At 41.0% G+C, this 17,751-nt stretch overlaps 1 protein-coding gene across 3 annotated transcripts in view; it reads left to right on the top strand.

The window, feature by feature from the left end:
• The window catches only part of ppargc1a (peroxisome proliferator-activated receptor gamma, coactivator 1 alpha), a 38,442-nt gene extending 28,041 nt beyond the window's left edge, over positions 1 to 10,401 (top strand). For all 3 annotated transcript variants that reach the window (XM_040141075.1, XM_040141077.1, XM_040141078.1), the window contains exons 9-13: positions 1,107 to 1,199; positions 2,211 to 2,331; positions 4,172 to 4,293; positions 4,689 to 4,840; positions 7,410 to 10,401. In XM_040141075.1, coding sequence (XP_039997009.1) covers positions 1,107 to 1,199; positions 2,211 to 2,331; positions 4,172 to 4,293; positions 4,689 to 4,840; positions 7,410 to 7,513 — 592 coding nt within the window. In that variant the 3' untranslated portion in view covers positions 7,514 to 10,401. The remainder of the gene's footprint in view (positions 1 to 1,106; positions 1,200 to 2,210; positions 2,332 to 4,171; positions 4,294 to 4,688; positions 4,841 to 7,409) is intronic.
• Positions 10,402 to 17,751: the final 7,350 nt, after the last annotated feature.

Here is a 17,751-nt window from a genome sequence, read left to right on the forward strand (position 1 = left end):
TCCCCAGAGATGAAAGCGAAATCCAGGCTGTGGGAATGTAGTCTAAAAAGCCTTCTCAAAAGAGACTCATATCATCATAGCACTGTGTGAGAACTACATTTCCCATGCTTCCCTTTGATCATAGCTGAGAGGGTTTCTGTTGGGTTTTTTTGGTAGAAGAAAAGAGGCAAATCATTGTTACTGAGAAGGATGTGAGAGATGTGAAGGATGTGTTTGTCAGTAGTAGTTCATTCAGTGCCTCAGTTTAGGGCTCCTCTGCAGTGACTCAGTTTGTTTGTCTGATTATTTAAAGGTCAGTTTACTCCACAGAGCCAATAGAATCACTTTATTCTGCTTGGGCCCTTATTCTACACCAACTCGCTCACAGATGATACAGTAATAGTCCCAAGGCATTCGATCTGAATCTGACAGACAAGCTTTCTAAAAATACTGGATAGGGATTGGACTTTTGAAAGTGACAGAACAAGAAGCTTGTTATATTTTCATGCAAGAAAAGATACTGTAGATAGAATTTCACTGAAATAATTCTCAAAATTCTTCCTCTCTGTTCAAGTTTCACAGCGCAAGATCCTAGCTCTTTCCAAACTGCCATTTCTTTGCTTCACTGAGCTTCGCAAACTTCTCTCCCTCCATAATTCAGCTCTTCCTTCTTTGGCAGCACTTCAATAATTAAGCATCAAGCTTAAGGACTGCAGGAGCACAAGCACTACAGTCAGGCCACCAGGGCCTACAGTATTGACCATTTCCTCATACAACATAGATAGCAGGTGCATGTGTATGCTAGCTCGGGTGCGTAAAAAAGATCTGTAGAAAATGATGCTCACCTTCCATGGCTGTGGGTTAGATAAGGACAATGCTAGGAGAATACAGACTACTTTTATCTCGAATTAACCCAGTTTCTATTATCTTAATGCGTACTGCGAATATGAAAAAAGTTAATTCGGTTCCCAAAGCCAAGAATAAATTAACCAGAGTGTCACATAAAACTCACAATAGTGTGTTTTATTTCATTTTAAATATTTTTTTTCTAATGTGTGAGATGAACATCATTCCTATGCGTTGGTAAAAATATGTTTTCATATTTAGCATTTTCTTTTTTCCCTCAGGTCTCGTCACACCACAGAATCAAGCACTTTTCGTTCCCGGACACTCAAGAGCCCCCACCCTCAGTCTCGATCTCCTCTCAGCCGCAGGCCAAGGTGATTATTTTAAATGAATTATTTAACCTGTAATTTGTTTTGTGCAATTGGCCTTTGTTTGGTCACAGACTTCAAGTTAGGACAAATGTGTACTCTTAGGAGCTGCTTGGCAAAATTCAAAAGATCTCCCGATGGAAAGAGGCTGAAATAATAGTAACAAAAAAAAACTAACTAGCAGTCACCATAAAGAGTGAACTTTTTCCTGTCACAACTCAGAAATAGTATGGCTTCTCTGTTATTCAATTTACACATCAAGACGGAAGTTTTGCAGTCTGTCCCACATGGGGGGCCCTCAACAAACATTCAGAGCAAATATCTTAAATTTTATCATGTTTTTTGAGCTAGGGGCAGGAGAATCCCAAATCATACTGATGCACATTCATAGTTCACTCATGAGTTGATGCTCCAAGCTGTATAATGATGCTTATTCAACTTGGTGCCTCTGTAGTTTTCCATAAGCCACTGCAGAAGGGACCATTTCATATGCAGAGAAGTTCTGGCACAGTACAGAAAGAGAAGGAGAGAGAGAGAGAGAGGAGACTGACACCATCTAAGCACACCGAGCTGATCTTGCACCCACGTGCCTAATGACACCCGACAAGCCCGAGAGTTGCTCATCAGTCGAAAACTTAACGGACACGTCTTCTGCTAGTCTGGGGTGTGGGAGAAAGTTACACTTTCCTTCTTGATGAAGCCCTAACTAAGCAGAAAGTAATGACATGTGAAGTTGTGCTGACAGTTGCAGCTGCCTGGCTCCCCAACCGTGCTGCTCGCCGGCACTCCCGTGGGCCTATCCTGCGGGCGCAGTAATCATATCAATGGCAAAGAGACATCTTATTAACATGTCCATTCCCCTTGCTTTGCAACCCCCTTCTCAACCATCGCGGATGAGAAAACAGGGCACTGCTCCTTGGCGAATACTGGCAGTTGTTCTTGATAAGCATCAACAGGAAGGGTGAATTTGGAGGACGAGCGAGGACAGTGATGTCATACGTATCTTATCCTCCACAGGTATGACAGCTACGAGGAGTACCAGCACGAGAGGCTGAAGAGGGAGGAGTACCGCCGGGACTACGAGAAGCGGGAGTTTGAAAGGGCCGAGCAGAGAGAGAGGCAAAGGCAGAAGGCAATAGTGAGTCAACGAACACAACTTCCATCTCATTTCCTCTATCGCCTTTTTTTTTTCCGTACTTTACATCTTTCCCGTTGCCACTGATAAAAGACCACATGCAATCACTGCTGTGGCATATGTACAAACTCCCGCAAACACACAGAAACCTCCCACAGACACTTACACATTACTTAGGATGAGACAGCCTCCAGCCAAGTGCTATGTGCCACAATGTGTCTCTACTGGAAGAATACATACAAAGTGAGTTCCTGAATGATTCAGGCGACAGGCCCTTCCTCTTTATCTGCGGGTTGTGTATTTTTAACGTCTCTGTCATCTGGAAACACTGTCGACTCTTATTAATCACACCACAGGGGTAAAATGTTGAAATAGTGGAAAACAGAAACTAGGAGAGCAAGACGGGGAACGGACAAAAAAGGAAACAGCTACTGATTCTCTTGAGCTCTTTTCCTTATTCTTTATATTTCAAAATTCAGCCCGATGCAGTGAATATCATATTTCTTCCGTGTCTCCACTCTCCTTGTCTCAGTGTCAAATTGCTCAAGTTTCCAGCAAGGTAACGCTACTACCACCCGTTGATAAAGTGCACATTAAATGATGCAGTAATGCAAACGTGGCTTGGCATGCATACATTTTCAGAGATGGAGATACAAACAATTACGAGCAGTGAAGCTCAAGCTGTCAAAGACGATTTGGGAGGCCAGGGATGTGAAAGCATCTCCTTGTGTCTCTCTGTCTCTCTCGTTCTGTTTTTGCCTCATTCTCTCACTCACTCACACACCCACACACAGAGGCAGCCCTCAGGGTGCCATCAAGAAAACACCGCCTATTTATCAGTTGTCAGCAACCAAACCCCTAATTCAGCAAATACTTTTTTGTCTCCGACAGTATGTGAGCATTAAAGAGAGAGGAAAAAGCATAAAAAACAGTCATCTGTAGTTAATTTATATTTTTTTCTCAGCTACTCTGTATAAGTCAAATGGGGCAAAGGTGAACTTTGAGTTTAGCACCAGGCAACTGATTTACATATATGTTACTACTACCCTCAAGACAGCATTCAGAATTTCAACAGGCCTCAATGGACTTGCCCGATAATGGCAAATAAATGAATGAATAAATAAATAATACTAGTGATGCACTATAGCCTAAGGCTTTTGCTATATTATACTGTATGATTAGCACATTCAATTAAACTACTCAAAAGCTATAATTGCAGCCTGGCGCACTTCCTGAATTATTCTGCTATGACCCCCGTGTCCTCTGAGGTTCGAGGAAATCCATGTTTTTTGCCCTGTGGCTCATTGCTGCTGCTCTTAATGCTCCCTCGCTATTGGATATGAATATCCTTATAATATAAACAGACCTCTCAGTTAACAATCCCGCCTAGTTTGCTGCGTATTGTAAGGTTGACTCCGGCGTTGGAAAGAAAGAGCCAGGCTTTTCTGATATATGGCTGAGTCACCCCACAGCTTTATTTTTAAACTTCATGAAAGAAGAAGCAGCCCCAAAGTTAAGACATGGCATCATTTGATAAAAATCACTCGGCCTCTGGTTGATGAGTTGCAGAGAGAAAGAGGAATTGTAGTGCCAAGGCAGATTGAAGGCACCTCCACACTGCAACTCTATCAGATAAGAGGAAGCAAGCTGAACCAATCACAGAGGAATACAACAGACAGACAGAGGAGAGGGACAAAATCGGGACCCAAAGTCAGCTGCAGTATCCACAGGAGTGATCAAGACCAATTCATTAGGGCTCAGTGAAGAAAGAGAGGGGGAAAGGAAAAACAAACTCCCCCTTTTAATCTCCTTCCTCTGCTCTGTCTTTCCTCTTAACGAGCAGGAGGAGAGACGGGTGGTGTACGTGGGGCGACTGAGGTCCAACTGCACCCGGACAGAGTTGAAGCGCCGCTTTGAAGTCTTTGGCGAAATTGAAGAATGTGCAGTGAACTTGAGGGACGACGGGTAAGGCCCCAGGACTTTGTGTTGTATGTGTGTGTGCGTCTATATGGCAGTCTGGTATTAGTGTCGGGCGATAGTAGACATTTATTTGGGCAATTCTAGTTATAATAATAATAATAATAATAATAATTTCATGTAACAGACAAAAATCTTCTGCTGTAACTGCTGAACTTAGAGCAAAGGCGAGTGTTTAAGGTCTAAGACAAAGACAGAGCTTTAGCAGTCTCAGAGCGTCTCCTGATTCATCTACTTCTAGGACTACAGAGCCCCAAAGATACACATTTATTGATCCTCTTTTGCATATAAATAGCATGATCGTCATCTAAGACAAGGCCCCCTGTTCAGTTATTGTTGCCCCACAGCCACACTCTGACATATCATTTTCTATTCTTTACCAGGGACAATTTTGGCTTCATCACGTACCGCTACACTTGTGACGCCTTTGCCGCCCTTGAGAACGGACACACCTTACGCCGGTCAAACGAGCCTCAGTTCGAGCTGTGCTTTGGTGGACAAAAGCAGTTCTGCAAATCACATTACACAGACTTGGGTAAGTGCAGCTTTGTTGTTCTCCGCATCAGCCCCCTGCAGTCATGCAGTATATTTGCGTAGCTGTGGAGGACTGTCAGTGTAAAGAGGAAAAAGGGAAAGCAGGAGGGGGGATTAGAAAGCAAAAAAAAAAAAAAGCCTTGAGTGATGCTTCCAGATCAAAGGAGACCCATCTCCGTGCTGGTAAAATTCTTACAGCCTTGAATGTGTCCACCAGGCATTTGCAGCTAAAAAGGGCAAAGAGAGTTCAGAGGTCAGTCTGTGAACACGCAGAGAATAGTGCTCCATTTCCTCCCTGCTGGTGGTATCTTCAGCAAATGAGGCAGACTCCATTACTCATATGGACATGTGATGCTTGTTTCTTCTATGTTCATACGAAAAGCAAGACATTAGGGAGAAAGATGGCACTTAGAAGCACATGTGCAGCTGTGTAAGAGGTGTGTTTTCATGTGCTGTGTGGGTGCGGGAATCACTTTAAGAGCGAGGAGAAGAAGCGGGAGGAGTAGAGATGAAATCACAAGGAGGAGACATGGTATAACAAAGACAAGAAAAGAATTGAGGTGAGGAAGAAGAAGGCAGGAGCAAGGTTAAGTCCCAGCCCCCCTCCTCCCTCTAGAGCGAGGCTCCATCTGTTGCCAGCTGTTGCGGCGCTGAAACGAGGTAGAGCCTTGATGTGGCACGTAGGGGCCCGTCATTTATACGAGGGAGGGGCCACTGTGGGCATATACCTACTCGCGCAATCCTACTGTCTTTGTTGGGAGTCCGAGGATCGCGCAGTGTAGCATAAGTCACCTCACATACTGTAAGCGATTCCTTAGAGTAAGGGTGCACATATGTAGCCGATGTATGTACAGCCTCTATATTTGTCAGATACATAAATCGCAGATAGAAAAATGTAGTCAGACGAATGCAGCTGAAGAGTGAATGACGCATTTGATAAATAATGCAAGATATCAGTGAAATCAAGGCTCTTTCCTCTGGCATCATGTCCTATTGACATGTGAAGAAAAAAAGGTACCTTCCTTTTCTTTTGTAGTTGTACAATGATAAAAGTGGCAATAATTGAGCAGCCATATTGAAACCTAAGCAAGACATGCCTCATTATGTTGAGTGTTGCAAAGCCGCCAAAGATCATCTCCTCCACTTGATGACATAGATAGCTATTGACTCTTGCATCTGCAGCCAGTTTCCCTCTGACATGTATTTACCAGCGAAAAGTGAGGTCAGGAATTTATAAGGAACCGCTACAGGAGGGTCAATGGGTCACTTGAGAGAAAAAGAGCACTTTCCGCAATAAATGATGTGGTTACTATACATTTTCAAAACACATGCTTTGAAGCCATCAGCTTTTTAAGAGAAGACGCGATGAAAAATGAACACACAGAAAAACAGTTGATAATCCTCAAGCCTTGAGGATAGACATTATGCCCAGATTGACTAATCAGTCTACTGAAATGGAAAGGCCTTCATTCGACCGCCTCTTTGTCAGGAACAGGCTATTTCTGTTGTCCCTATACTGATAGCACAGGATAAAGAGATTGAGAGGAAGGGAGAATCTTATAATAGAGTGGTATCCAAACCTCTCCCCGTCTTCTCAATCTTGTAGGCTCTCGCTTCTTTTTTTTTTCTTTTCTTTTTTTTTTTGTTGTTGTCTGAGACACTGTCCATTAGTTTTAAGTAGAGCACCGGGATATTTTTCATCCCTCAAGGTGCGCAGTTTGACGCAATCTAGCCCTCGGCCATTGCATTAGATCACGACTGGCACATCCTAGCTGCCATGGTCATTCCCATTTCTCAAAGCTCTTGGAGTGTGCTGCTGGGCCCTTTGGGGGCCCCATTTGTGAAGCTGTCTGTTGGCAGAGATAAGATACTATTTATGTATTATCGGGTTGATCAGGAAAAATGGGACATATGGATACGCTCTCATGTCTGTGGCCTCCGTGTAGGGAAAAAAAAAATTGTTTTACTACCACTATCTGAATTCTTTGGGTGGTAGTTAATAGGTCGCTATGCAAGCATGCAGTTTGAATGAAAGAATTTCCAACAATTAATTGTGGCCGATCAAGAAATAGTCCAGCACATTAGACCTCAGAAACGTTATCTTCAAGACTGACCTTGGGCATTTAGTAGGTTGTGCATTATCCTGTATTTTTTTGTCAAGTTTTCATGTTATCAATGAATTTGTGGGAATTTGACAACACTACATTCACTGTAGCCAAAGACAGGGAACAAATTATTTTCTTTTTCAGGAAGACGCACATCTAAGCGAATAGAGGATATAATAATATATCATAATATGCTAATATATGATTATTATATTTATTATTTCTTATGTAATTCCATTATATTACATAATAATATATAATAATATACAAATAACATGGTAACTATCAGATTAACACTGGAGCTAGACAGGTGCAAACAATACTGTTGTAAATGCAGAATATTCTGTGAGCTCTGACCATAAAGTCCCCTGAGAATAAGAAGGTGAAACTCTCATGTTTCATGTGCATTTTCAAAGAATCTCTGCTCTGCTCGACTCTAAGCACAATCCTACTTGCCCCCTTCAGATTCCCATTCGGACGACTTTGATCCAGCCTCCACAAAAAGCAAGTATGACTCCATGGATTTTGACAGCTTGCTGAGGGAGGCTCAGCGCAGCCTGAGAAGGTAACCAGTTCAGTAGCACCTCCTGTCTGTCACAAAGAGGGACGTCTTATACCTCACTGTTGTTTCTCGCTCCTTTGACGACGAGACTACCAGAACTTTTTACACTCTGTCACAGAGTATATAAGAATAAGTCTATAGACCTATATCAATATAAATGAATATATCAAAAATAAAGTTTACATGAACATAGCTGCTGAAGAGCTGGGAAGAGACATTGCATTCTGGGAAAGCCAGTGAACCCTCAGAACCTGATGCACAGGTTTGGTGTACTCTACTCCTGTACAACCATCAGTGAAAGAAGAAAAAAACTTTTTTTTTTTCCTCCAAGCACTACAATGCCCACAATTCTTTGGGGGTGAAAACATGCAGCTTGTTCAGCCAGATTTGTTTTTTCTTTTGCTGTTGATCTTTCTTTTCTTCTTTCTTTTAAATCTGGTGTTTGGATCTGGTGTTACAAACGAGTATAGGGAATTGTATCTTGGAGGTAAAATTCTCAAGGTAACATTGTTGTCTACATTTTTAGGATAAATGTAGCCCGTGTATTTACAAATACTATAAAAAAGGAATATTTTTATTTTATGTACATATCGGATAAAGTTCTTTATTTGTTACAGCTATGCACTGTAAAACGCAGCCTTTTTTAAAAATGAGGAGAAAAATTTCTTAATTCAGAATGTCGATCTGTAGTAATTACGATACTGTAAAACATATTGTACACCTACATGATGTTTAGAAGACATGACATGATTGTAAAAAAGAAAAAAAGATGTGTCCGATTGCTCATTTTGAGGGAGCATGTCAACAAACGTCCTTTTTTAAGTTATTTTGTTGGGGAAAAACAGTCAACCATGTATAGTTTTCTCTGTTTATAAAGTTTCTCAATCAGTGTTTTTGCTTATACAACCAGTGTAAAATGCATTTTTAAAGTGTTTTTCATGATTGTAAAAAAAGGTACCCCATTTTTTATTAATTATTTCTGAAGCAATCAGTATATATATAGATATATAACACGGTTTGATTTCATTGCTTTGTATGGTTCTCGTTTTGATTACCTTCAGTGAGAGACAATACTACATTCATATCTTTTCAATCAGTACAAACACATATTTATCTATTTATTTTAATATTAGAATCAAAAATATTTATGGGCTCCATTTTACATGGCGTACCTCATGAAATTTATTTGCTATTTATGTTGTCCTTTGATTTGTGTTATTTAATTAGTAATCACTAGACAGGGTGTACAATAAATGGTTTGGTGGGGATAATATTACCTTCTATGCCTTTCCGAAACAATCAGAACATTCAGCTAATCACCCCAGCAGCCAACCCCTCATCATTTTAGTGATTTCTGTCGCCGCTATCAGTGAGATCTACAGCACGCCGCTGGTTTTCCTTTCCAAACAGAAGCAGAACATGAAGCAATAAAATGATTTTGCAGGAATTTTGTTGTGCCACTATAAACACTTGTTGTCATCGCTCCACTCACGCTTGATTATGTGAACAAAAGTTTACAATTTCCTTTTCCTGAATTTTTTAAAGATCTTGTATTTGATGTACAAAATATATATATACAATGATGCTACTAATATTATTCACAATAATTACAAGATAATTAATAATCATAACAATGATAATAATATAAATGAAAGAAAAAACTATATAAAAAGCAATAAATTATTTTTCAGAGTTGTATTTTAGCTCCTATTGTTGTGTGATTTTTGGACTTGACCCATTACCCAGTCGCTGGTAGCTAGGATGACTCCATTCCTGTATTTTGGCATTTCATCACCGTGACATTACCCTGTGCGGTAAACACTTGAATGTCCCCACTCCCACCTCCTGGTCTTCCCTTTAAGATGTAATTGAGTCTATGTGATTGTAATGCACGCATTACCTTGTGACATCTGTGCCAACGTGACTGACTCCTAACTCCACCCTGTGTGTAAAATGTGTCGAGTTGAAACTGTTTGTTGTGTAGTGCATGGCTATAACAGGATGACAGTCGGTACAGTATATTCCACTTTGGATATCTGCCTCTTAGCTGTCTTAACTGGCAGATTTTAAATGACATTCTATAAGCCTAGAGCAAACTACTCAACAGTGCATGCCGCACCACTTTCCTTCGCCGCCCAGCCCCCCCCCCGACGCGCGCCTCCGCCCCTCCGCCCCCACTCACAGTCCAGATATCACAGCGCCGTCGACATGACATAAAAGGTAACCTTGCGGTTTCTGGTTCAATTAATATCCCGTTTCTAGTGCGAGCCAAGTAATGACAGAACCAGCTTCCATCTTTGCTGATCACAGGCTTCCTTTCATGGAGTTTGACTGTGGAGACAAGAAACTGCTAATTTTTATGATGCAAAGAGGAAAAAAAAACCCTTTACCTGTATTTTAAGAAATTGTTTTACTTTTTTGCTGTCTGTATAGCGTTTGGGTAATGGTGTCGTGTCCCATTTGATAGATGTGGCTTTAATCATTGTAATAAAAAATGCTTTGTAAATTGCCTAGAGTAGCAATATATTATAACACCTTATGGTTCAAATTTCAAGCGTGGAGGACTTTTTAATAATGTGACCTATTGAGGACTTTGCCACTGCTTAAACGTTTGTTGGGTAATCATGTTTTTTTTGGAAGGACAATATGTGTATGAGCAAATGTATGTATGTATGTGTGAGTCTGTGATTTTAGGCAGGTGTGTGTGCATTTCTGGGAGTCTGTGTGTGTGTGTGGTTGGGGAGGGGTCGCTGTGGGTTGTTACCTGTTTGTGTCCTATCCACGTTGCCTTCTGCCATGTCCTTACCAATGCCTTTGTGGTTCTACCTATTGTACGACTTTCTTGTGAATTTTATTTTTTATGTGCAATTCTCATCAGCCTCACCATGCCAATAAAGGGAAATGTGTTTGAAAAACTTTTTCTTTTTGTGGTTTCCCCATTATCTTCCTTTCCTCGTGATGAATATCCCTTCATCATGTTGTGCCACTTTCACTCAGCGCTGTGGAATGATTACGGTTGCTGCTCACTCTGATTACTATCAAGGAGACATCCTTGAAGTTTTGAAAAGGGAGATTTAAAAGTTATGAAAACAATGCATGTTGTAAACGTGGGTTCACAATAAATTCATCATCCCTCCCTCCTGTGCTTACACATATATCAAAGTGTTGAGTGAAAGCCGACTGACGCAGGAGAAATGACACAAGCCCATCCTCAGCACATCTGTCTCTCTCTGAAGTTTCTTCCCTAATAAAGAAACTGAGCTTAATTCAGAGCAGCTTCCCTCTTTGATATTCATATCACCTGGGAGAGAACACTGTAGTCTTTGTCTGTGTCCACAACTTGACTCCACACCATGAGTCTGCAAGTTAATTAAAAAGTTGGGGGGAACAATTTCATTAACACAATGGCGAGCTATAGTAAGTTGATGGTGTGCTTGATATTCAGTGGGGCTTCATTATGACTATAACAACCCCCGCTTTTTCTTTAACACACACACATATCTTAGCCTGGGAGCTGGGATCACACCAGGAGCTTCCACCATGTCCTTTTTTTCACTGGTGCAAAGAGAATTATGGGAAGAATGTGCATTAAACTTTAAGGTTGGGGGTCTGATTGTGGTTTTTATTAAGGCCGCTGTTTAGCCCCAGAGAAGAGAGCGGCTGGCTTTCATTTCGGCTTGGCTGCCGCATTACAGCGGGAGGTCTCCTTCTGCTTGCCCTTTCCACAGAATGAAACTGTCCCTGGAAATCTCACCGCTCCCTGTCGGCTTTTCTTCTCCCACCTCTCTCTTCCCATCCCGATAGGATGGCTTTTTTTTATCTGTTATGTGTCTTTTTTATTATTAACCAGTAGATAAGCAGCTATCTCTACTCCAGTTGGAAGTAAGTGGTAGCCTTGGAGATAATGGGGTTTGATGGGGCTGGGCTCTCCGTGGGACAAACACTGAGTTGTGTAGCTCGGTATTTTATTTGGCATCTAGCTACAGCTACTGTGTCGGATGCTGTTGAAATCCTGAACGTGGCACTGACTATTCAGCCTTTGTTTCCAGCAATGTGACAAGAATGTGTAAATGATGCGTATTTTGGTCGCCAAGCAGTAGAGAGCAACTCGAAAATGAAACCCTGCAAAATTTTGGCAGCTGTGAAGATATTATAATGGCGTATTAGGCCCATTGTAGGTAAAAAAAACAAAACAAACAAAAAAAAAACTATGGAGCCGGGGGACCGGGGTAATTCTGGGCTAAAATCACTAGTATTTTCTTATTCGATTGCCTAGTTTGATTAGGTCATCCACTGCAGGCATAATACACAGTAAGCGGTGGCGTCTGCGGTGTGATATGGTTGATCCAACCTTGCAAAGTGAAGCGATGTGGTTCCTTGACAAAAAAACACTATTTTTCCGAGGTATTTTCTCGTGAATTTGTGACTCTACAATCTCAGTTTTTTTTCTCCTATATTTACCACTTTAATCTCAGAAATTCTGAGTTTTTTTCTCGGAATATTACCCCCCTGCCCGGCTCAGTTTTACTTATTTACTTTTTTACCTAGAGTGGCGCTAATATGCCTTCCTAGAAGATCATCATTTACTATATTTTTTCTCACTGACCTGCCTGTCTCAGCATCATATAAGCAGGTCGAGGTGTGGGAAAAGCAGTCTTCGATATTAAGATCAGATCGTATGAACTAGTTAATTAAAGACTATGGGGTGGAACATGAGCAATCCTACTGATAATTTAATGTCAAGAACACATTTTTTTTTTCTTAACATGAACCAATTTGTATCAAGAGAAGTAATGTGGTACCCTTTTGTATCAATGGAAACAACAATTGAAACAACAACATTTATCTCCTATCACAATAATTAAAGTTCGGTGACACTGATTATCTCTGACTACAGGGCTGACGGAGAGAATAAAAACAAGATTATAATGTGCCAAAGACATAGAATTAGGGTGCTGTTGGTGATGACAAAGTAATAACAAAGAAGTGATGATGTCGGGATGCGATGCTACCTCGCTGAGTTCTTGCCTCCAATGTCCCTTCAAGGTTTCGATTTGCTCAATCGCACAAACTACATTTCACTTTCTGTCTCTCTGTTGCCCTCTTTCTCTCTGTCCATGTTGAACCCTTTTATATTTACAGAATTTCATATAAGATGAGTATGTAACACTAATCTGTTGCCAGGCAGAAGTCAGCACTCCTGGAGTGCTCAAGTGAAGCCAAACCAACAAGTCTTTGCCAGAGGAAGAGGGAGGAAGACGCTAAATTTTGAACCATCATGATATTATGACTGCCATAGCTGCAGGCAAGATGCTGTTATTCCAATCAGCCTCCATTGTCAAACTGGGGATGATTGGTTAAGTCACATGGCTTGTGGTGTAAATCTTACTTTGGTCACGAGACCTGATGGCTCTCATTTGATTCTAAGAAAAATAATTATTTCCTGCAGTGGTTTCTGGACCCATCATCTTGGATGAAACTGTGCATTTTGTCCCTAACATCTCTGAAAGTGGTCTTTGATGAATCGGAACAGAATGAACCACTAGATGTTCCTTGGCTTCCATTTATTGAAGCGCTTCTTTGTTAGCGCAATTTTTTTTTCCTACAAGCCCTCTATCGTATGCCACCTTATGGGAGAAGATAATGACAGTGCTATTAAAATCACAATCTCCCTATCCAGCATTCTAGTTTCAGCAGTTTCTGCTGTTAAAGAGTAATGAGGAACAGAAGGACAGTATTCTTCTTCCCCCCAAACTATCAACTTTGGGGACTGAATGTATTCTTCGCTAGATAATTAATGGCTACAGACAAATGGTGGTTGATTGAGCGACTCATCCCTCTATTTTCAATCACCATCTGCTGTGTGTTGCTGGTAAAAAACAATGTTAATTACCTCGAGTGTGCCCAAGACGTGGCGTATTAATTAGAGCAACAAAAAAGGGAAACCTAAAAGATTTCGGCGTTTTAGTGTCTGTAATGATGTGCGTGTGTGTGTGTGTGTGTGTGTGTGTGTGTGTGTGTGTGTGTGTGTGTGTGTGTGTGTGTGTGTTCATATAGATTTTGTTGATGGATTAGCATAAGAATCCGATCCAGAAGGCAATCATTTGGTAATTTGGCCTTTTGATCATTTATGAACAGATTCATGTTGCCATGACGCACTTACGTTTTACCTGCTTCCTGTGCCTCAAGGCCATGGCAGGCCTTTAAGATTGCTGGGGCAGGCAACTCTCTGCCACTCAGAAGGGACGTCAGCAGAAAGATGAATCTCCACTGTGACTGTAGGGACAGCCAGCTGACAGAGAGCGTTAGGGCTCTGGATGTAGACGCCCGGGCTTTTTCTCTGAGCATCACCTGACCGAAAAAGGAAGACCGAGAGAGGGGACGTGACAAAGCGGGCATGACTCAACGTGACAAGGCTGCGATGGCGCTCTTTGGGCACTCTGCAGATGATTTGTCCCCTCGCTCGCAGACCCCAAGTATGCAGGTGGTGAGAGTGGATCCCAATAGGCCTGGCATCATGGCGCTATCGCTAAAGAGCTGATGTAGAGAGCAACATGTAAATGTGATGATGTGAGCAGCATATCATCGGTAATTATTTGGCAATCATGGAGTAGCATCAATAACAATTAGCATAATTTCCATGACTTCAGTACTTAACGACTTCATTCAAAATACTGACAAATCAAATATGCTTATTTCCTTCATACAAATAGATAATTTACAGTCTGTTAGAGACTGGATTAAGAATATCAACTACTGCAAATAAAAAGTGGCATGAGACCTGAATTACAAAATGACTTGGGCTTCAGTGTACGCAGAAGGAAACACCTCTTAAATACTGCATCACTGCAGTTTAAGAGAAGAGTTATTTCCCTGTCTCAGACATGTATTCAGTGTATAATTTTTTAGAGGCCTACTATTTTACAGGAACATACAAAAGACTATTGAAAATTTCAAAAAATAAACAGAATTTTGTGTCACAAAATTTAAAAATTTTCTCTTTTCCCATCCTGGAAACTATCTCTTGACCTCTTAAATTAATTTTGCGACCATTCGTGGGCCTCCTGATCCCAGGTTTGGCAATCACTGCTTTAGAAAATGTAAGGCTAGCTATCTATTTTTATTCTTGTTATTTAAACTGTCCCATACTAGTTGGATCTGGGCCTCATAATGGCTCCATTCAAGCATTCTTGACAAGATGGCTTGCAAAGAGAGAAGAGCTGAGTGCTCTCTCCCTCTCTATGTATTCTTTCTCACTGTCTCTCTCCCTCTCGCTCTTATCGGCTCCCTGTATTTTTTTCAGAGTGGTCCTGGCGGATCGCAGAGTTGTGTCTAAATCCAGTTCCCAGCTACTAAGCCCCCACCCAACGCACTCGCTCCAACACAAGGGCACATGAGAGCCTCTCTCCCTCTCTCAGACCCCAGCTTGAACCCATGTATCAGACAGCGAGCCATCACAATACAGAAGAATGGGCACCTGGACATTTATTGTTTGTTTGCACCATTTATGTCAGTGTACAGTCTGTGGCAAATGGCACTGTAATGCAATCATTCATTCTTGCCATCCTGCACTCTTGTCCATTAGGCTAATGATATTCTGTAGCCTTCCTAGGTTCCCTGGCTGTTGAAATCATGAATGTGAGAACTAGGAGAAAGTAGGGAGACCACTGCTTAATTAGAGGGCCATGATCAAATTCCAGTGTCTGGAAACATCTGCCCTGTAGTGCCCTTGAGCAACAGATGGAATTCCCTGCAGCTCCAAAGAGGCTATTGTGTAACTGTTCTTGTGAACTGACCATTATTTGGAGTGTAGAGAGTAGATAGATAGTGGATAGAAGCAGGAGATCAATAAAGTATCAAAAGAAGAGCTTGATGCAGTCTGTGCTCCTTATCATTTCAAAGCGCGGATACACCTTCAGTGACATTAACACTCCATTTAAAGACCTCAGATTCTCAGAAAACGGTCCAGTCTGCAGCCATGCTAGCAGCACTTTGAGGCTTTATTTAGGCACAGTGGTGCTTTGAACTAAACGCTAACATGTGGATGTATATCAGGTGTAAAATTCACCATCTTAGTTTGTCGTGTTAGCATTCTAACATTTGCTAATTAGCTGAAACTACAAAGTACAGCTTAGGTAGATGGGAAGGTCATTAGTTTTGAAAGGATTTGGTCATGCAAAACTAAATATTGGAAAAATGTAAATTTTTAAATTTTGGCACTAGAGGAAAAGTCAGGGGATCCTCAAAGGGAGTAGGATTCATCATCTAAGAACCATGGCTGTCTGTAGAAAATATACACCAACCATAAAAATATATTCATTAGATGTTGAGATGTTGAGATATTTCATTTAATAAGTTAAAACGTTTACCTCTTGGTGATGCTACAGGAAAAGTCAGGCAACGACCAAGGTTAGGATTCATCATCTGGGTACCATGAATATCTGTACCAAATTCCATGGCAATCCATGCAGTAGTTGTTGAGATATACAGTATATAGTCTGGACCAAGGTGGTGGCCTGATCAGCCGACAAACCAACATTGCCTTTGATATCATGACTACTGTAGATCATTTATTACCCGTACTTTGCAATGTAACCAGTGTTTGGCTGCTGAGGACAGGATAAAAACGTTTTTTATAAATTCAGATGAGGTGTTAGAGGAGAACAGAGGCTTAATGTAGCAAAGGTTCCTTGGCTGACATACAATCTGACAAAGGAAAAATGACCCCAGTGTATTGAGTCTCTGATTCTCTCCTCTGATACATAAATAGCATCAAATGAAGGCAACGTCCTGTCAAATTAATTATTCATTAGCACCACATATCCTTTTAATCCTTATTCTGTGGGCACCATTACAACTCAAATGCCAGTGTTATCCCACAGCATTACAGATATATTTTGAAATGGAACTTTCATCTGTGTTTGGATTGTTGAAAATTTCAGCCCAAATCGTCCTGACTCAAGTGCATTAAAATGCACGGACTGTCAAACTATAATTACTGGACAAAAATACGCCATGCCTTAATCCACATGGTAATAATGCAATTAAAGTGGTGTTTCTTGGACTTGGTAATCTTCTGTGACAAGGCTTACAATTCAATTAACCCTATTTTAACACTTTGTTTCAACTTCCTGTGAAGCTAATTTGCTTTAAACTTACTTCAGTTGCTATAATTATGCCTTAAGAGATGTCCAATATCTGAATTATCGGTTATTTATGTCAGTGAAACACTGATTTTCAGCAGATGGGCTCTGCTCTTATCCAGTGGGATGCCTGAAAGGGAATCTCATAAGTCTGGCTCCTAACAAAATGACAGCTTTGTCATTTTCTTTTAATGTTGGGCTGGCTTTATTGATCACTACTAATGTGCTAGACTTGTTGCACTCATACATAGAAAACGGCAATGCTCAGTCCCCTTTAAAATTAGGAGTGAGATATTTTTGGAATTAGAAATATTCTCCTATTCTTTTTTCTCTGATTTTCTGCTCTGTAAAGTTGGATGCACCCATGATGGGAGAGTTTCAGCCTGATACAATTTACGATAATCTCATAGTACAACCAAAGGTGCACTCCTCCTGACATCTACCAAAGCCAGCCACGGATCTAACCCATTTAATCACTCCTTTCTTGTTCCCCTTCTAAGCTCATGCTGGCTGTGACATATTGAGCCGGCAAACTTTCCATGTTCTCTCAGAGAAGGTCATTGGGCCAGGCCCAATCTAGCCTCTGAAACTGAGCCAAGATTTCCACTCCTGTCGTTCAGATTAGTATTAGACGTGAGCGCCTTTCCTAAGCAAATCAGACAGTGTGAAGGACAGAACCATTCTTCCATTCAAGCACGCCTGCTTCTTGTTAAAGAGAGACAGGGCAATAAGTTGTAGGACAAAGGGAAGTTTGTGGGAAGTCTTCACATTTCGTGAAAGCTTATTTTTAAATGTGACAAGCCGGTTTGTCATGTTAGTTGAGATGCAATTGTATTACACTGACTAGAACTATAGTAGCTGTCTATGGACAAAATGTATGTGTCAGTATGTGAAAAGTGGCAATCTTATAGTTTTGAGTAATTTGACTTGTGACTATGTAAATAAAGCTTTCAATGTTTAATCCTTTCAAGAAATTCTGGTCACATGCTTGTTCCAAGAAGTGCGTTTTTTATCAGTGAGTGCCGATTGAGGTACGCTGATATTCACTGCTTTTTTTTTTTTTTTCTGGGTGGCACTGGTGCAGCCAAGCACACATGGAACT

The sequence above is a fragment of the Xiphias gladius genome, chromosome 12 (assembly GCF_016859285.1).
Source record: "Xiphias gladius isolate SHS-SW01 ecotype Sanya breed wild chromosome 12, ASM1685928v1, whole genome shotgun sequence".
NCBI lineage: Eukaryota > Metazoa > Chordata > Actinopteri > Istiophoriformes > Xiphiidae > Xiphias > Xiphias gladius.